Genomic DNA, 16456 nt, shown 5'->3' on the forward strand with positions numbered 1-16456 from the left:
TGCAGGATCTGGACCTGCAGGATCAGGACCTAGAGGATCTGGACCTGCAGGATCAGGACCTGCAGGATCAGGACCTGCAGGATCAGGACCTGCAGGATCAGGACCTGCAGGATCAGGACCTAGAGGATCAGGACCTAGAGGATCAGGACCTAGAGGATCTGGACCTGCAGGATCTGGACCTGCAGGATCAGGACCTAGAGGATCTGGACCTGCAGGATCAGGACCTAGAGGATCAGGACCTGCAGGATCAGGACCTAGAGGATCAGGACCTGCAGGATCTGGACCTGCAGGATCAGGACCTGCAGGATCAGGACCTAGAGGATCAGGACCTAGAGGATCTGGACCTGCAGGATCAGGACCTAGAGGATCTGGACCTAGAGGATCAGGACCTAGAGGATCTGGACCTGCAGGATCAGGACCTGCAGGATCAGGACCTAGAGGATCAGGACCTGCAGGATCAGGACCTAGAGGATCAGGACCTAGAGGATCTGGACCTGCAGGATCAGTACCTGCAGGATCAGGACCTGCAGGATCAGGACCTAGAGGATCAGGACCTGCAGGATCAGGACCTGCAGGATCAGGACCTAGAGGATCAGGACCTGCAGGATCAGGACCTAGAGGATCTGGACCTGCAGGATCAGGACCTAGAGGATCAGGACCTAGAGGATCTGGACCTGCAGGATCAGGACCTGCAGGATCAGGACCTAGAGGATCAGGACCTAGAGGATCTGGACCTAGAGGATCTGGACCTGCAGGATCAGGACCTGCAGGATAAGGACCTAGAGGATCAGGACCTAGAGGATCTGGACCTGCAGGATCAGGACCTAGAGGATCAGGACCTAGAGGATCAGGACCTAGAGGATCTGGACCTGCAGGATCAGGACCTAGAGGATCAGAACCTAGAGGATCAGGACCTAGAGGATCTGGACCTAGAGGATCTGGACCTGCAGGATCAGGACCTGCAGGATCAGGACCTAGAGGATCTGGACCTAGAGGATCAGGACCTAGAGGATCTGGACCTGCAGGATCAGGACCTAGAGGATCAGGACCTAGAGGATCAGGACCTGCAGGATCAGGACCTAGAGGATCAGGACCTAGAGGATCTGGACCTGCAGGATCAGGACCTGCAGGATCAGGACCTAGAGGATCTGGACCTGCAGGATCAGGACCTAGAGGTTCAGGACCTAGAGGATCTGGACCTAGAGGATCAGGACCTAGAGGATCTGGACCTGCAGGATCAGGACCTGCAGGATCAGGACCTAGAGGATCAGGACCTAGAGGATCAGGACCTAGAGGATCTGGACCTGCAGGATCAGGACCTGCAGGATCAGGACCTAGAGGATCAGGACCTGCAGGATCAGGACCTAGTGGATCAGGACCTAGAGGATCTGGACCTGCAGGATCAGGACCTGCAGGATCAGGACCTAGAGGATCTGGACCTGCAGGATCAGGACCTAGAGGATCAGGACCTAGAGGATCAGGACCTAGAGGATCTGGACCTGCAGGATCAGGACCTGCAGGATCAGGACATAGAGGATCTGGACCTGCAGGATCAGGACCTAGAGGATCAGGACCTGCAGGATCAGGACCTAGAGGATCTGGACCTGCAGGATCAGGACCTAGAGGATCAGGACCTAGAGGATCAGGACCTAGAGGATCTGGACCTAGAGGATCTGGACCTGCAGGATCAGGACCTAGAGGATCAGGACCTAGAGGATCAGGACCTAGAGGATCTGGACCTGCAGGATCAGGACCTGCAGGATCAGGACCTAGAGGATCAGGACCTAGAGGATCAGGACCTAGAGGATCTGGACCTGCAGGATCAGGACCTGCCGGATCAGGACCTGCCGGATCAGGACCTAGAGGATCAGGACCTAGAGGATCTGGACCTGCAGGATCAGGACCTGCCGGATCAGGACCTAGAGGATCAGGACCTAGAGGATCTGGACCTGCAGGATCAGGACCTGCAGGATCAGGACCTAGAGGATCAGGACCTGAAGGATCTGGACCTGCAGGATTAGGACCTAGAGGATCAGGACCTAGAGGATCAGGACCTAGAGGATCTGGACCTAGAGGATCTGGACCTGCAGGATCAGGACCTAGAGGATCTGGACCTAGAGGATCAGGACCTGCAGGATCAGGACCTAGAGGATCAGGACCTAGAGGATCAGGACCTAGAGGATCTGGACCTGCAGGATCAGGACCTGCAGGATCAGGACCTAGAGGATCAGGACCTAGAGGATCTGGACCTGCAGGATCAGGACCTAGAGGATCAGGACCTAGAGGATCAGGACCTAGAGGATCTGGACCTGCAGGATCAGGACCTGCAGGATCAGGACCTAGAGGATCTGGACCTGCAGGATCAGGACCTGCAGGATCAGGACCTAGAGGATCAGGACCTGCAGGATCAGGACCTAGAGGATCTGGACCTAGAGGATCAGGACCTGCAGGATCTGGACCTAGAGGATCAGGACCTGCAGGATCAGGACCTAGAGGATCTGGACCTGCAGGATCAGGACCTGCAGGATCAGGACCTAGAGGATCTGGACCTAGAGGATCAGGACCTAGAGGATCAGGACCTAGAGGATCTGGACCTGCAGGATCAGGACCTGCAGGATCAGGACCTAGAGGATCAGGACCTAGAGGATCTGGACCTAGAGGATCAGGACCTAGAGGATCTGGACCTAGAGGATCTGGACCTGCAGGATCAGGACCTGCAGGATCAGGACCTAGAGGATCTGGACCTGCAGGATCAGGACCTAGAGGATCAGGACCTAGAGGATCAGGACCTAGAGGATCTGGACCTGCAGGATCAGGACCTGCAGGATCAGGACCTAGAGGATCTGGACCTGCAGGATCAGGACCTAGAGGATCAGGACCTAGAGGATCAGGACCTAGAGGATCTGGACCTGCAGGATCAGGACCTGCAGGATCAGGACCTAGAGGATCAGGACCTAGAGGATCTGGACCTGCAGGATCAGGACCTAGAGGATCAGGACCTAGAGGATCAGGACCTAGAGGATCTGGACCTGCAGGATCAGGACCTGCAGGATCAGGACCTAGAGGATCAGGACCTAGAGGATCTGGACCTAGAGGATCAGGACCTAGAGGATCAGGACCTAGAGGATCTGGACCTAGAGGATCTGGACCTGCAGGATCAGGACCTAGAGGATCTGGACCTGCAGGATCAGGACCTAGAGGATCAGGACCTAGAGGATCAGGACCTAGAGGATCTGGACCTAGAGGATCTGGACCTGCAGGATCAGGACCTAGAGGATCAGGACCTAGAGGATCTGGACCTAGAGGATCTGGACCTGCAGGATCTGGACCTAGAGGATCAGGACCTAGAGGATCAGGACCTAGAGGATCTGGACCTGCAGGATCAGGACCTAGAGGATCAGGACCTAGAGGATCTGGACCTGCAGGATCAGGACCTAGAGGATCAGGACCTGCAGTTTTTTTTTACGACTAGTTCCAACGTTTTTCGTGGGTTCAAAGTCATTTGTTGCTAATTTAGTTTCAGTGCCGTGTTTTTTACTGTATTTGACTGTATTTGACTGTATTTGACTGTATTTGACTGTATTTTACTGTATTTGACTGTATTTTACTGTATTTTACTGTATTTGACTATATTTTACTGTATTTTACTGTATTTTACTGTATTTGACTGTATTTTACTGTATCTGACTGTATTTGACTGTATTTTACTGTATTTGACTATATTTTACTGTATTTTACTGTATTTTACTGTATTTGACTGTATTTTACTGTATTTTACTGTATTTGACTGTATTTGACTGTATTTGACTATATTTTACTGTATTTTACTGTATTTGACTGTATTTGACTGTATTTTACTGTAATTTACTGTATTTTACTGTATTTGACTGTATTTGACTATATTTTACTGTATTTTACTGTATTTGACTGTATTTTACTGTATTTGACTGTATTTTACTGTATTTGACTGTATTTGACTGTATTTGACTGTATTTGACTGTATTTTACTGTATTTGACTATATTTTACTGTATTTTACTATATTTTACTGTATTTTACTGTATTTGACTGTATTTTACTGTATTTGACTGTATTTGACTGTATTTTACTGTATTTGACTGTATTTTACTGTATTTGACTGTATTTGACTGTATTTTACTGTATTTGACTATATTTTACTGTATTTGACTGTATTTGACTGTATTTTACTGTATTTGACTATATTTTACTGTATTTTACTGTATTTGACTGTATTTGACTGTATTTGACTATATTTTACTGTATTTTACTGTATTTTACTGTATTTGACTATATTTTACTGTATTTTACTATATTTTACTGTATTTTACTGTATTTGACGGTATTTGACTGTATTTTACATCATTTAATGCATCTTATTGAGTTTTTTCAAAAATATTTCTCATAAAACTGAAGATTATTTTCATTTTTCAGTTTATTTTTTTCTGTTGTTACCTTTCTACCAGAAGAGATTTTATGCTCCTCCTCTCAGCTGTTCCTCCTCCGAGCATTTTGCTTTATCTTTGTCTCCCGACCAATCAGCACCAGCCTTTCACTGTCAGCTGACAATAACAAATCCTTCAGGTGCCAGGTATCGGCTACAGACCAGCCGCTCAGTCAGGTCCTGGTCATGCTCCTTCCATGTGCCAGTCCAGATCCCATCCGGGTCAGTCCAGACTGGGTCCGGGTCAGTCCAGACTGGGTCCGGTCCGGGTCAGTCCAGACTGGGTCCGGGTCAGTCCAGACTGGGTCCGGTCCGTGTCAGTTCAGACTGGGTCCGTGTCAGTTCAGACTGGGTCCGGTCCGGGTCAGTCCAGACTGGGTCCGGGTCAGTTCAGGCTGGGTCCGGGTCAGTTCAGACTGGGTCCGGTCCGGGTCAGTCCAGACTGGGTCCGGGTCAGTCCAGACTGGGTCCGGTCCGGGTCAGTTCAGACTGGGTCCGGGTCAGTCCAGACTGGGTCCGGTCCGGGTCAGTCCGGACTGGGTCCGGTCCGGGTCAGTCCAGACTGGGTCCGGGTCAGTTCAGACTGGGTCCGGGTCAGTCCAGACTGGGTCCGGGTCAGTTCAGGCTGGGTCCGGTCTGGGTCAGTTCAGACTGGGTCCGGGTCAGTCCAGACTGGGTCCGGGTCAGTCCAGACTGGGTCCGGGTCAGTTCAGACTGGGTCCGGGTCAGTCCAGACTGGGTCCGGGTCAGTTCAGACTGGGTCCGTGTCAGTCCAGACTGGGTCCGGTCTGGGTCAGTTCAGACTGGGTCCGGGTCAGTCCAGACTGGGTCCGTGTCAGTCCAGACTGGGTCCGGGTCAGTCCAGACTGGGTCCGGGTCAGTCCAGACTGGGTCCGGTCCGGGTCAGTCTAGACTGGGTCCGGGTCAGTCCAGACTGGGTCCGTGTCAGTCCAGACTGGGTCCGGTCCGGGTCAGTCTAGACTGGGTCCGGGTCAGTTCAGACTGGGTCCGGGTCAGTCTAGACTGGGTCCGGGTCAGTCCAGACTGGGTCCGGGTCAGTCCAGACTGGGTCCGGTCCGGGTCAGTCTAGACTGGGTCCGGGTCAGTCCAGACTGGGTCCGGTCCGGGTCAGTCTAGACTGGGTCCGGGTCAGTCCAGACTGGGTCCGGTCCGTGTCAGTCCAGACTGGGTCCGGGTCAGTCCAGACTGGGTCCGGTCCGGGTCAGTCTAGACTGGGTCCGTGTCAGTCCAGACTGGGTCCGTGTCAGTCCAGACTGGGTCCGGGTCAGTCTAGACTGGGTCCGGGTCAGTCCAGACTGGGTCCGGTCCGTGTCAGTCCAGACTGGGTCCGGGTCAGTTCAGGCTGGGTCCGGGTCAGTCCAGACTGGGTCCGGTCCGTGTCAGTCCAGACTGGGTCCGGGTCAGTTCAGACTGGGTCCGGTCCGGGTCAGTCCAGACTGGGTCCGGGTCAGTTCAGACTGGGTCCGGTCCGGGTCAGTCCGGACTGGGTCCGGGTCAGTCCAGACTGGGTCTGGGTCAGTTCAGACTGGGTCCGGGTCAGTCCAGACTGGGTCCGTGTCAGTCCAGACTGGGTCCGGGTCAGTTCAGACTGGGTCCGGTCTGGGTCAGTTCAGACTGGGTCCGGGTCAGTCCAGACTGGGTCCGGTCTGGGTCAGTTCAGACTGGGTCCGGGTCAGTCCAGACTGGGTCCGGTCCGGGTTAGTCTAGACTGGGTCCGGGTCAGTTCAGACTGGGTCCGGTCCGGGTCAGTCCAGACTGGGTCCGGGTCAGTCCAGACTGGGTCTGGGTCAGTTCAGACTGGGTCCGGGTCAGTCCAGACTGGGTCCGTGTCAGTCCAGACTGGGTCCGGGTCAGTCCAGACTGGGTCCGGGTCAGTTCAGACTGGGTCCGGTCTGGGTCAGTTCAGACTGGGTCCGGGTCAGTCCAGACTGGGTCCGGTCTGGGTCAGTTCAGACTGGGTCCGGGTCAGTCCAGACTGGGTCCGGTCCGGGTTAGTCTAGACTGGGTCCGGGTCAGTTCAGACTGGGTCCGGTCCGGGTCAGTCCAGACTGGGTCCGGGTCAGTCCAGACTGGGTCCGGGTCAGTTCAGACTGGGTCCGGGTCAGTCCAGACTGGGTCCGGGTCAGTCTAGACTGGGTCCGGTCCGTGTCAGTCCAGACTGGGTCCGGGTCAGTCCAGACTGGGTCCGGGTCAGTCCAGACTGGGTCCGGTCCGGGTCAGTCTAGACTGGGTCCGGGTCAGTCCAGACTGGGTCCGTGTCAGTCCAGACTGGGTCCGGTCCGGGTCAGTCTAGACTGGGTCCGGGTCAGTTCAGACTGGGTCCGGGTCAGTCTAGACTGGGTCCGGGTCAGTCCAGACTGGGTCCGGGTCAGTCCAGACTGGGTCCGGTCCGGGTCAGTCTAGACTGGGTCCGGGTCAGTCCAGACTGGGTCCGGTCCGGGTCAGTCTAGACTGGGTCCGGGTCAGTCCGGACTGGGTCCGGTCCGTGTCAGTCCAGACTGGGTCCGGGTCAGTCTAGACTGGGTCCGGGTCAGTCCAGACTGGGTCCGGTCCGTGTCAGTCCAGACTGGGTCCGGGTCAGTCCAGACTGGGTCCGGGTCAGTCCAGACTGGGTCCGGTCCGGGTCAGTCTAGACTGGGTCCGGGTCAGTCCAGACTGGGTCCGGGTCAGTTCAGGCTGGGTCCGGGTCAGTCCAGACTGGGTCCGGGTCAGTTCAGACTGGGTCCGGTCCGGGTCAGTCCGGACTGGGTCCGGGTCAGTCCAGACTGGGTCCGGGTCAGTTCAGACTGGGTCCGGTCTGGGTCAGTTCAGACTGGGTCCGGGTCAGTCCAGACTGGGTCCGTGTCAGTCCAGACTGGGTCCGGGTCAGTCCAGACTGGGTCCGGTCTGGGTCAGTTCAGACTGGGTCCGGTCTGGGTCAGTTCAGACTGGGTCCGGGTCAGTCCAGACTGGGTCCGGTCTGGGTCAGTTCAGACTGGGTCCGGGTCAGTCCAGACTGGGTCCGGTCCGGGTTAGTCTAGACTGGGTCCGGGTCAGTTCAGACTGGGTCCGGTCCGGGTCAGTCCAGACTGGGTCCGGGTCAGTCCAGACTGGGTCCGGGTCAGTTCAGACTGGGTCCGGGTCAGTCCAGACTGGGTCCGGGTCAGTCTAGACTGGGTCCGGGTCAGTCCAGACTGGGTCCGGTCCGGGTCAGTCTAGACTGGGTCCGGGTCAGTCCAGACTGGGTCCGGTCCGTGTCAGTCCAGACTGGGTCCGGGTCAGTCCAGACTGGGTCCGGGTCAGTCCAGACTGGGTCCGGGTCAGTTCAGGCTGGGTCCGGGTCAGTCCAGACTGGGTCCGGTCCGTGTCAGTCCAGACTGGGTCCGGGTCAGTCCAGACTGGGTCCGGTCCGGGTCAGTCCAGACTGGGTCCGGGTCAGTCCAGACTGGGTCCGGGTCAGTTCAGGCTGGGTCCGGGTCAGTCCAGACTGGGTCCGGTCCGTGTCAGTCCAGACTGGGTCCGGGTCAGTCCAGACTGGGTCCGGTCCGGGTCAGTCCGGACTGGGTCCGGGTCAGTTCAGACTGGGTCCGGTCTGGGTCAGTTCAGACTGGGTCCGGGTCAGTCCAGACTGGGTCCGGGTCAGTTCAGACTGGGTCCGGGTCAGTCCAGACTGGGTCCGGGTCAGTTCAGACTGGGTCCGTGTCAGTCCAGACTGGGTCCGGTCTGGGTCAGTTCAGACTGGGTCCGGGTCAGTCCAGACTGGGTCCGGGTCAGTCCAGACTGGGTCCGGGTCAGTCCAGACTGGGTCCGGTCCGGGTCAGTCTAGACTGGGTCCGGGTCAGTCCAGACTGGGTCCATGTCAGTCCAGACTGGGTCCGGTCCGGGTCAGTCTAGACTGGGTCCGGGTCAGTTCAGACTGGGTCCGGTCCGGGTCAGTCCAGACTGGGTCCGGGTCAGTTCAGACTGGGTCCGGGTCAGTCTAGACTGGGTCCGGGTCAGTCCAGACTGGGTCCGGGTCAGTCCAGACTGGGTCCGGTCCGGGTCAGTCTAGACTGGGTCCGGGTCAGTCCAGACTGGGTCCGGTCCGGGTCAGTCTAGACTGGGTCCGGGTCAGTCCAGACTGGGTCCGGTCCGTGTCAGTCCAGACTGGGTCCGGGTCAGTCCAGACTGGGTCCGGGTCAGTCCAGACTGGGTCCGGGTCAGTCCAGACTGGGTCCGGGTCAGTTCAGACTGGGTCCGTGTCAGTCCAGACTGGGTCCGGGTCAGTTCAGACTGGGTCCGGGTCAGTCCAGACTGGGTCCGTGTCAGTTCAGACTGGGTCCGGTCCGTGTCAGTCCAGACTGGGTCCGGTCCGGGTCAGTTCAGACTGGGTCCGGTCCGGGTCAGTCCGGACTGGGTACGGTCCGGGTCAGTCTAGACTGGGTCCGGGTCAGTCCAGACTGGGTCCGGGTCAGTCCAGACTGGGTCCGGGTCAGTCTAGACTGGGTCCGGGTCAGTCCAGACTGGGTCCGGGTCAGTCCAGTTCGTCTCAGGATCTTGTCCACGTTAACAGATTGTTGCCATGTTTCATGCTTCAGTCCAGGCCTCAACCACATGTTCATGTTTCACGTTCTAAACAGAACCAACAGACAGATACTGACCGGGTCACCATCCCCCCACCTCCCACGGCACACGCACACACACACACACACACAGACACACACCACAACAAGCAGCAGGTAAACAAAAGCAAACGTACCTCATCAGCAGAGCAGAGACGTGAAGCTTCTAGAAAGAGTCTGAGAGAAGGAAACTCCCTCACACACACATCAACTTACATACTGACACACACACCCATCCAGCTGCAGCAATGAGGTCATACACAAACCGGCACACCCCTCTGCAAGCTCACTGTGTGTCTTGATGTGTTTTGACCTGTGTGTATGTGTGTGTGCACATGCAAACCGACCTTGTCACTGTCGGCAGTGTTCTGCGATGTCCTGGAGGCGATGGAGACAGTATCTGGCTGACTGCTGGCGTCACCGAGACTGTCCGCGTCTTCGCTGGTGTCCCTGGAAGAGACATGACAGGTGAGTGTATATATTCTTCCTCTCCAGCTGCCTGCCTACTTTACAGACCGCCATACAGACCGCTCTACAGGCCGCCATGTAGACCGCTCTACAGGCCGCCATGTAGACCGCTCTACAGGCCGCCATACAGACCGCTCTACAGGCCGCCATGTAGACCGCTCTACAGGCCGCCATACAGACCGCTCTACAGGCCGCCATACAGACCGCTCTACAGGCCGCCATACAGACCGCTCTACAGGCCGCCATGTAGACCGCTCTACAGGCCGCCATACAGACCGCTCTACAGACCGCCATGTAGACCGCTCTACAGGCCGCCATACAGACCGCTCTACAGGCCGCCATACAGACCGCTCTACAGGCCGCCATACAGACCGCTCTACAGGCCGCCATGTAGACCGCTCTACAGGCCGCCATACAGACCGCTCTACAGGCCGCCATGTAGACCGCTCTACAGGCCGCCATACAGACCGCTCTACAGGCCGCCATGTAGACCGCTCTACAGGCCGCCATGTAGACCGCTCTACAGGCCGCCATGTAGACCGCTCTACAGGCCGCCATACAGACCGCTCTACAGGCCGCCATGTAGACCGCTCTACAGGCCGCCATACAGACCGCTCTACAGGCCGCCATGTAGACCGCTCTACAGGCCGCCATACAGACCGCTCTACAGGCCGCCATGTAGACCGCTCTACAGGCCGCCATGTAGACCGCTCTACAGGCCGCCATGTAGACCGCTCTACAGGCCGCCATGTAGACCGCTCTACAGGCCGCCATAAAGACCGCTCTACAGGCCGCCATACAGACCGCTCTACAGGCCGCCATACAGACCGCTCTACAGGCCGCCATGTAGACCGCTCTACAGGCCGCCATACAGACCGCTCTACAGGCCGCCATACAGACCGCTCTACAGGCCGCCATGTAGACCGCTCTACAGGCCGCCATACAGACCGCTCTACAGGCCGCCATACAGACCGCTCTACAGGCCGCCATACAGACCGCTCTACAGGCCGCCATACAGACCGCTCTACAGGCCGCCATACAGACCGCTCTACAGGCCGCCATGTAGACCGCTCTACAGGCCGCCATACAGACCGCTCTACAGGCCGCCATACAGACCGCTCTACAGGCCGCCATACAGACCGCTCTACAGGCCGCCATACAGACCGCTCTACAGACCGCCATACAGACCGCTCTACAGACCGCCATACAGACCGCTCTACAGGCCGCCATACAGACCGCTCTACAGGCCGCCATACAGACCGCTCTACAGGCCGCCATACAGACCGCTCTACAGGCCGCCATACAGACCGCTCTACAGGCCGCCATGTAGACCGCTCTACAGGCCGCCATGTAGACCGCTCTACAGGCCGCCATACAGACCGCTCTACAGGCCGCCATACAGACCGCTCTACAGGCCGCCATACAGACCGCTCTACAGGCCGCCATGTAGACCGCTCTACAGGCCGCCATACAGACCGCTCTACAGGCCGCCATACAGACCGCTCTACAGACCGCCATACAGACCGCTCTACAGGCCGCCATACAGACCGCTCTACAGGCCGCCATGTAGACCGCTCTACAGGCCGCCATGTAGACCGCTCTACAGGCCGCCATGTAGACCGCTCTACAGGCCGCCATGTAGACCGCTCTACAGGCCGCCATGTAGACCGCTCTACAGACCGCCATACAGACTGCTCTACAGACCGCCATACAGACCGCTCTACAGGCCGCCATACAGACCGCTCTACAGGCCGCCATACAGACCGCTCTACAGGCCGCCATACAGACCGCTCTACAGGCCGCCATACAGACCGCTCTACAGGCCGCCATACAGACCGCTCTACAGGCCGCCATACAGACCGCTCTACAGGCCGCCATGTAGACCGCTCTACAGGCCGCCATACAGACCGCTCTACAGGCCGCCATACAGACCGCTCTACAGGCCGCCATACAGACCGCTCTACAGGCCGCCATGTAGACCGCTCTACAGGCCGCCATACAGACCGCTCTACAGGCCGCCATACAGACCGCTCTACAGGCCGCCATGTAGACCGCTCTACAGGCCGCCATACAGACCGCTCTACAGGCCGCCATACAGACCGCTCTACAGGCCGCCATACAGACCGCTCTACAGGCCGCCATACAGACCGCTCTACAGACCGCCATACAGACCGCTCTACAGGCCGCCATACAGACCGCTCTACAGACCACCATATAGACCATTTTAGAGACCACTATATAGACTGTTCCACAAGCCACTATCAAGACCATTCTAGAGGCTGCTTTACAGCCTGATCTATTTGTTATATGGCAAGATAAAATCCACCCAGGTTCTCTCAACGCTGAGTGGTCTTTCTGACAGCAAGGACCCCTGCTGTTACTTCAAACTGGAGATTTACTGCCATGCAGAGTGCATGACATCAGCCGATTTATAATCAGAAGGAATCTCAGAGAAAGCAGAGCTAAACTACAACAGCGTGTGAACACGTGCTTATTCTGATGCACTTTATTTATCCTGAGCACAGTTGTGTTTACTGACCTGCGGGTGATGCTGCGCTGTCGCCCCAGGGTGGGGTTGGGTGTCTTAGGGAGGGGTATTGGCTCCCTCAGTGCCCCCCGCAGGTGACCCCGCCTCTCCTGGATCACCTGTCGGATGCTACGAACCCACTCCTGCTTCAGCTCCAACGATGACGCCTGACAAACATGAAAGCATGAGCAGCAGGACAACAGGATGTTTACGTAAAGGAGTGGCGGTAACATATGTGGATGTACCTTGAGGACGGTCTTGTTGTCAGAGGTGGGGGTTCGTCCAACCCAGAGGGCAAACTTGCAGGGATCTCCCTCTATGTGCTCCGTTACACCCAGCTCTGACGTCTGACACACAAAACAGTGATTTTACTTTACATGTGAGTTTTTAGATGGTTTAACGGGACTGGAGGACCTGTCCTCATCATGTCCTCATAAACAAGTCACCTGAAGACATTCTCTGCCTGTAGGCTCAGTGCAACACCTCATCCTAAATAATCCAGTCTCTAAAACAACTCCAGGAGCTGGCTGGCTGTGTGAAATTTAGAATCTCATCAGGTCAGATTTTCTCCCAGTAGAAGACAAACATCATGTCAGATGATGAAACTGATATTTTATCATCTGATGGCAAATATGAATCTGATGCAGCAACACGTCTGGTGATGATGCAGGATATGGTCCAGCATGGTCCTGCTGGACCAGTTCTCCTGTTCCACCATCAGGATGTGGTCCAGCATGGTCCCGCTGGACCAGTTCTCCTGTTCCTCCATCAGGATGTGGTCCAGCGTGGTCCTGTTGGACCAGTTCTCCTGTTCCACCATCAGGATGTGGTCCAGCTGGACCAGTTCTCCTGTTCCACCATCAGGATGTGGTCCAGCATGGTCCTGCTGGACCAGTTCTCCTGTTCCTCCATCAGGATGTGGTCCAGCTGGACCAGTTCTCCTGTTCCACCATCAGGATGTGGTCCAGCGTGGTCCTGTTGGACCAGTTCTCCTGTTCCACCATCAGGATGTGGTCCAGCTGGACCAGTTCTCCTGTTCCACCATCAGGATGTGGTCCTGCTGGACCAGTTCTCCTGTTCCACCATCAGGATGTGGTCCTGCTGGACCAGTTCTCCTGTTCCACCATCAGGATGTGGTCCTGCTGGACCAGTTCTCCTGTTCCACCATCAGGATGTGGTCCAGCATGGTCCTGCTGGACCAGTTCTCCTGTTCCTCCATCAGGATGTGGTCCAGCTGGACCAGTTCTCCTGTTCCACCATCAGGATGTGGTCCAGCGTGGTCCTGTTGGACCAGTTCTCCTGTTCCACCATCAGGATGTGGTCCCGCTGGACCAGTTCTCCTGTTCCACCATCAGGATGTGGTCCAGCATGGTCCAGCTGGACCAGTTCTCCTGTTCCACCATCAGGATGTGGTCCAGCGTGGTCCTGTTGGACCAGTTCTCCTGTTCCACCATCAGGATGTGGTCCTGCTGGACCAGTTCTCCTGTTCCACCATCAGGATGTGGTCCTGCTGGACCAGTTCTCCTGTTCCACCATCAGGATGTGGTCCTGCTGGACCAGTTCTCCTGTTCCACCATCAGGATGTGGTCCAGCGTGGTCCTGTTGGACCAGTTCTCCTGTTCCACCATCAGGATGTGGTCCAGCGTGGTCCTGTTGGACCAGTTCTCCTGTTCCACCATCAGGATGTGGTCCTGCTGGACCAGTTCTCCTGTTCCACCATCAGGATGTGGTCCAGCGTGGTCCTGTTGGACCAGTTCTCCTGTTCCACCATCAGGATGTGGTCCTTCTGGACCAGTTCTCCTGTTCCACCATCAGGATGTGGTTCAGCATGGTCCTGCTGGACCAGTTCTCCTGTTCCACCATCAGGATGTGGTCCAGCGTGGTCCTACTGGACCGGTTCTCCTGTTCCACCATCAGGATGTGGTCCAGCGTGGTCCTACTGGACCGGTTCTCCTGTTCCACCATCAGGATGTGGTTCAGCATGGTCCTACTGGACCGGTTCTCCTGTTCCACCATCAGGATGTGGTTCAGCCTGGTCCTGCTGGACCAGTTCTCCTGTTCCACCATCAGGATGTGGTCCTACTGGACCAGTTCTCCTGTTCCACCATCAGGATGTGGTCCTACTGGACCGGTTCTCCTGTTCCACCATCAGGATGTGGTTCAGCATGGTCCTACTGGACCAGTTCTCCTGTTCCACCATCAGGATGTGGTTCAGCCTGGTCCTGCTGGACCAGTTCTCCTGTTCCACCATCAGGATGTGGTTCAGCCTGGTCCTGCTGGACCAGTTCTCCTGTTCCACCATCAGGATGTGGTCCTACTGGACCAGTTCTCCTGTTCCACCATCAGGATGTGGTTCAGCCTGGTCCTGCTGGACCAGTTCTCCTGTTCCACCATCAGGATGTGGTTCAGCCTGGTCCTGCTGGACCAGTTCTCCTGTTCCACCATCAGGATGTGGTCCTGCTGGACCAGTTCTCCTGTTCCACCATCAGGATGTGGTCCAGCATGGTGGAAGGTCTTCCCTGAAAGAGACGTTGTCTGGATGGGAGCAGATGTTCCAGCATTGATGGAGCTTCCCAGATGTGGAAGCTGCCCACGCCATCGGCACTAATGCAACCCCATCCCATCAGAGATGCAGGCTGATAACAAGCTGGATGCTCCCTCTCCTCTTTAGTCTGCAGGACACGCCGTCCATGCTGTCCACTAACTATTCCACATCTTCATCCAGGTTTCCACTCAGAACATTTTAAATGAGCTTCCAGAGAAGACGGCGTGTTTCTGGATCCTCTTCACCAGCATCCCGCCTTTTACCTTTCTATTCTATTCTATTCTCTTCTATTCTATTCTATTCTATTCTATTCTACAGTCATGTAGCCGATGCTTTTATCCAAAGCGACTTACATATGAGTGAGAACAACACAAGCACAAAATGAAAGAGTAGAGGACGTCGTAGGAAGGTGCTGGTGGACTGTCCAGTTGGACACAGGTCCAACAGGCTTTTTTTTATATGTTTGTTTTTTTGTTGTTTTTCCCCTTCCCACTCCATAATCCATCATCTATGTTATAACACAAAGAATTAATCCCATAAAGTTTGTGACAAAGAACTGGACTAAGTTCTCCAACTTTCCAACAAATACAGCCATACTAAGTGTTGAAGTTCTCCTTGAAGAGCTGAGTCTTCAGCTGGGTCTTAAAAGTAGACAGGGACTCTGCAGAGCGGACAGAGTTTGGGAGATCATTCCACCATCGTGGAACAACAGAGGAAAAGAGTCTGGCTGGTGATTTAGTCCCACATTGTGGTGGTAACATGAGGCGTCTTTCACTGGTGGAACGTAGCTGTGGAGAGGGAGTGTAGGCAGATGGGAGTGAAGTTGTGGAGGCAGACGTGAGTCGTTTGAGTTATTGTTTTGTAAGCCAGAAGCAAAGCTTCTGGGTTCGTTTGGGTTGGTTGAAAACCAGACGTGCTGCTGGTTCTGGATCATCTGCAGAGGTTTAACCAGCATGCAGGCAGACCTGCCAGTAGGGAACTGCAGTAATCAATGCATGAGATGACCAGAGCCTGAACCAGAAGCTGGGTCATGTGTTCTGTCAGGTACGTCTGATTCTCTTGATGTTGTAGAGAGCATATCGGCAGGTACGGGCAACCGAGGCAACATGGACCTTAAAGGTCAGCTGGTCATCCACCATGACACCCAGATTCCGGGCAGCAGACGTAGGAACAAGTGTGACAGAGTCAAACTTCACATTTAATTGCGGAGGTAAGGAAGGATCGGCTGGGCAGACAATGAGCTCTGTCTTGGACAGATTGAGCTGAAGGCGGCGATCCTTCATACATGCAGAGATATCAGCAAGACAAGCTGATATTCTCATTGAGACGGTTGTGTCATCCGGAGGAAAGGAGAGGAAAAGCTGAGTGTCATCAGCGTAACAGTGACAGGAGAAGCTGTGAGAACTTATGACTGCACCAAGTGAGGAGGTGTATAGTGAGAAGAGAAGAGGGCCGAGCACCGACCCAGGAGAGGACAAATCCAGAGATGCCGAGCTCAGAGAGTGTGGAGAGGAGAATCTGATGGTTCACTGTGTCAGAAGCAGCAGACAGGTCCAGCAGGACCAGGACTGAGGATTGACCAGTGGATCTGGTCCAGCAGGACCAGGACTGAGGACTGACCAGTGGATCTGGTCCAGCAGGACCAGGACTGAGGACTGACCAGTGGATCTGGTCCAGCAGGACCAGGACTGAGGACTGACCAGTGGATCTGGACCAGCAGGACCAGGACTGAGGACTGACCAGTGGATGTGGCCCAGCAGGACCAGGACTGAGGACTGACCAGTGGATGTGGCCCAGCAGGACCAGGACTGAGGACTGACCAGTGGATCTGGTCCAGCAGGACCAGGACTGAGG

The 16456-nt window shown here is 55.8% G+C and overlaps 1 protein-coding gene across 1 annotated transcript in view; it reads right to left on the reverse strand.

Moving 5' to 3' along the window:
• LOC306773887 (kalirin-like) overlaps positions 1-16456 on the reverse strand; it is a gene marked incomplete at both ends in the record, with an annotated part of 149347 nt that overhangs the window by 62910 nt on the left and 69981 nt on the right. Inside the window, 3 exons of the mRNA XM_079263831.1 lie at positions 9410-9512; positions 12070-12224; positions 12303-12404. Of these exons, the coding sequence (XP_079119957.1) occupies positions 9410-9512; positions 12070-12224; positions 12303-12404 (360 nt within the window). The remainder of the gene's footprint in view (positions 1-9409; positions 9513-12069; positions 12225-12302; positions 12405-16456) is intronic.

The sequence above is a fragment of the Telmatherina bonti genome (assembly GCF_933228915.1).
Source record: "Telmatherina bonti genome assembly, chromosome: 24".
Lineage (NCBI taxonomy): Eukaryota > Metazoa > Chordata > Actinopteri > Atheriniformes > Telmatherinidae > Telmatherina > Telmatherina bonti.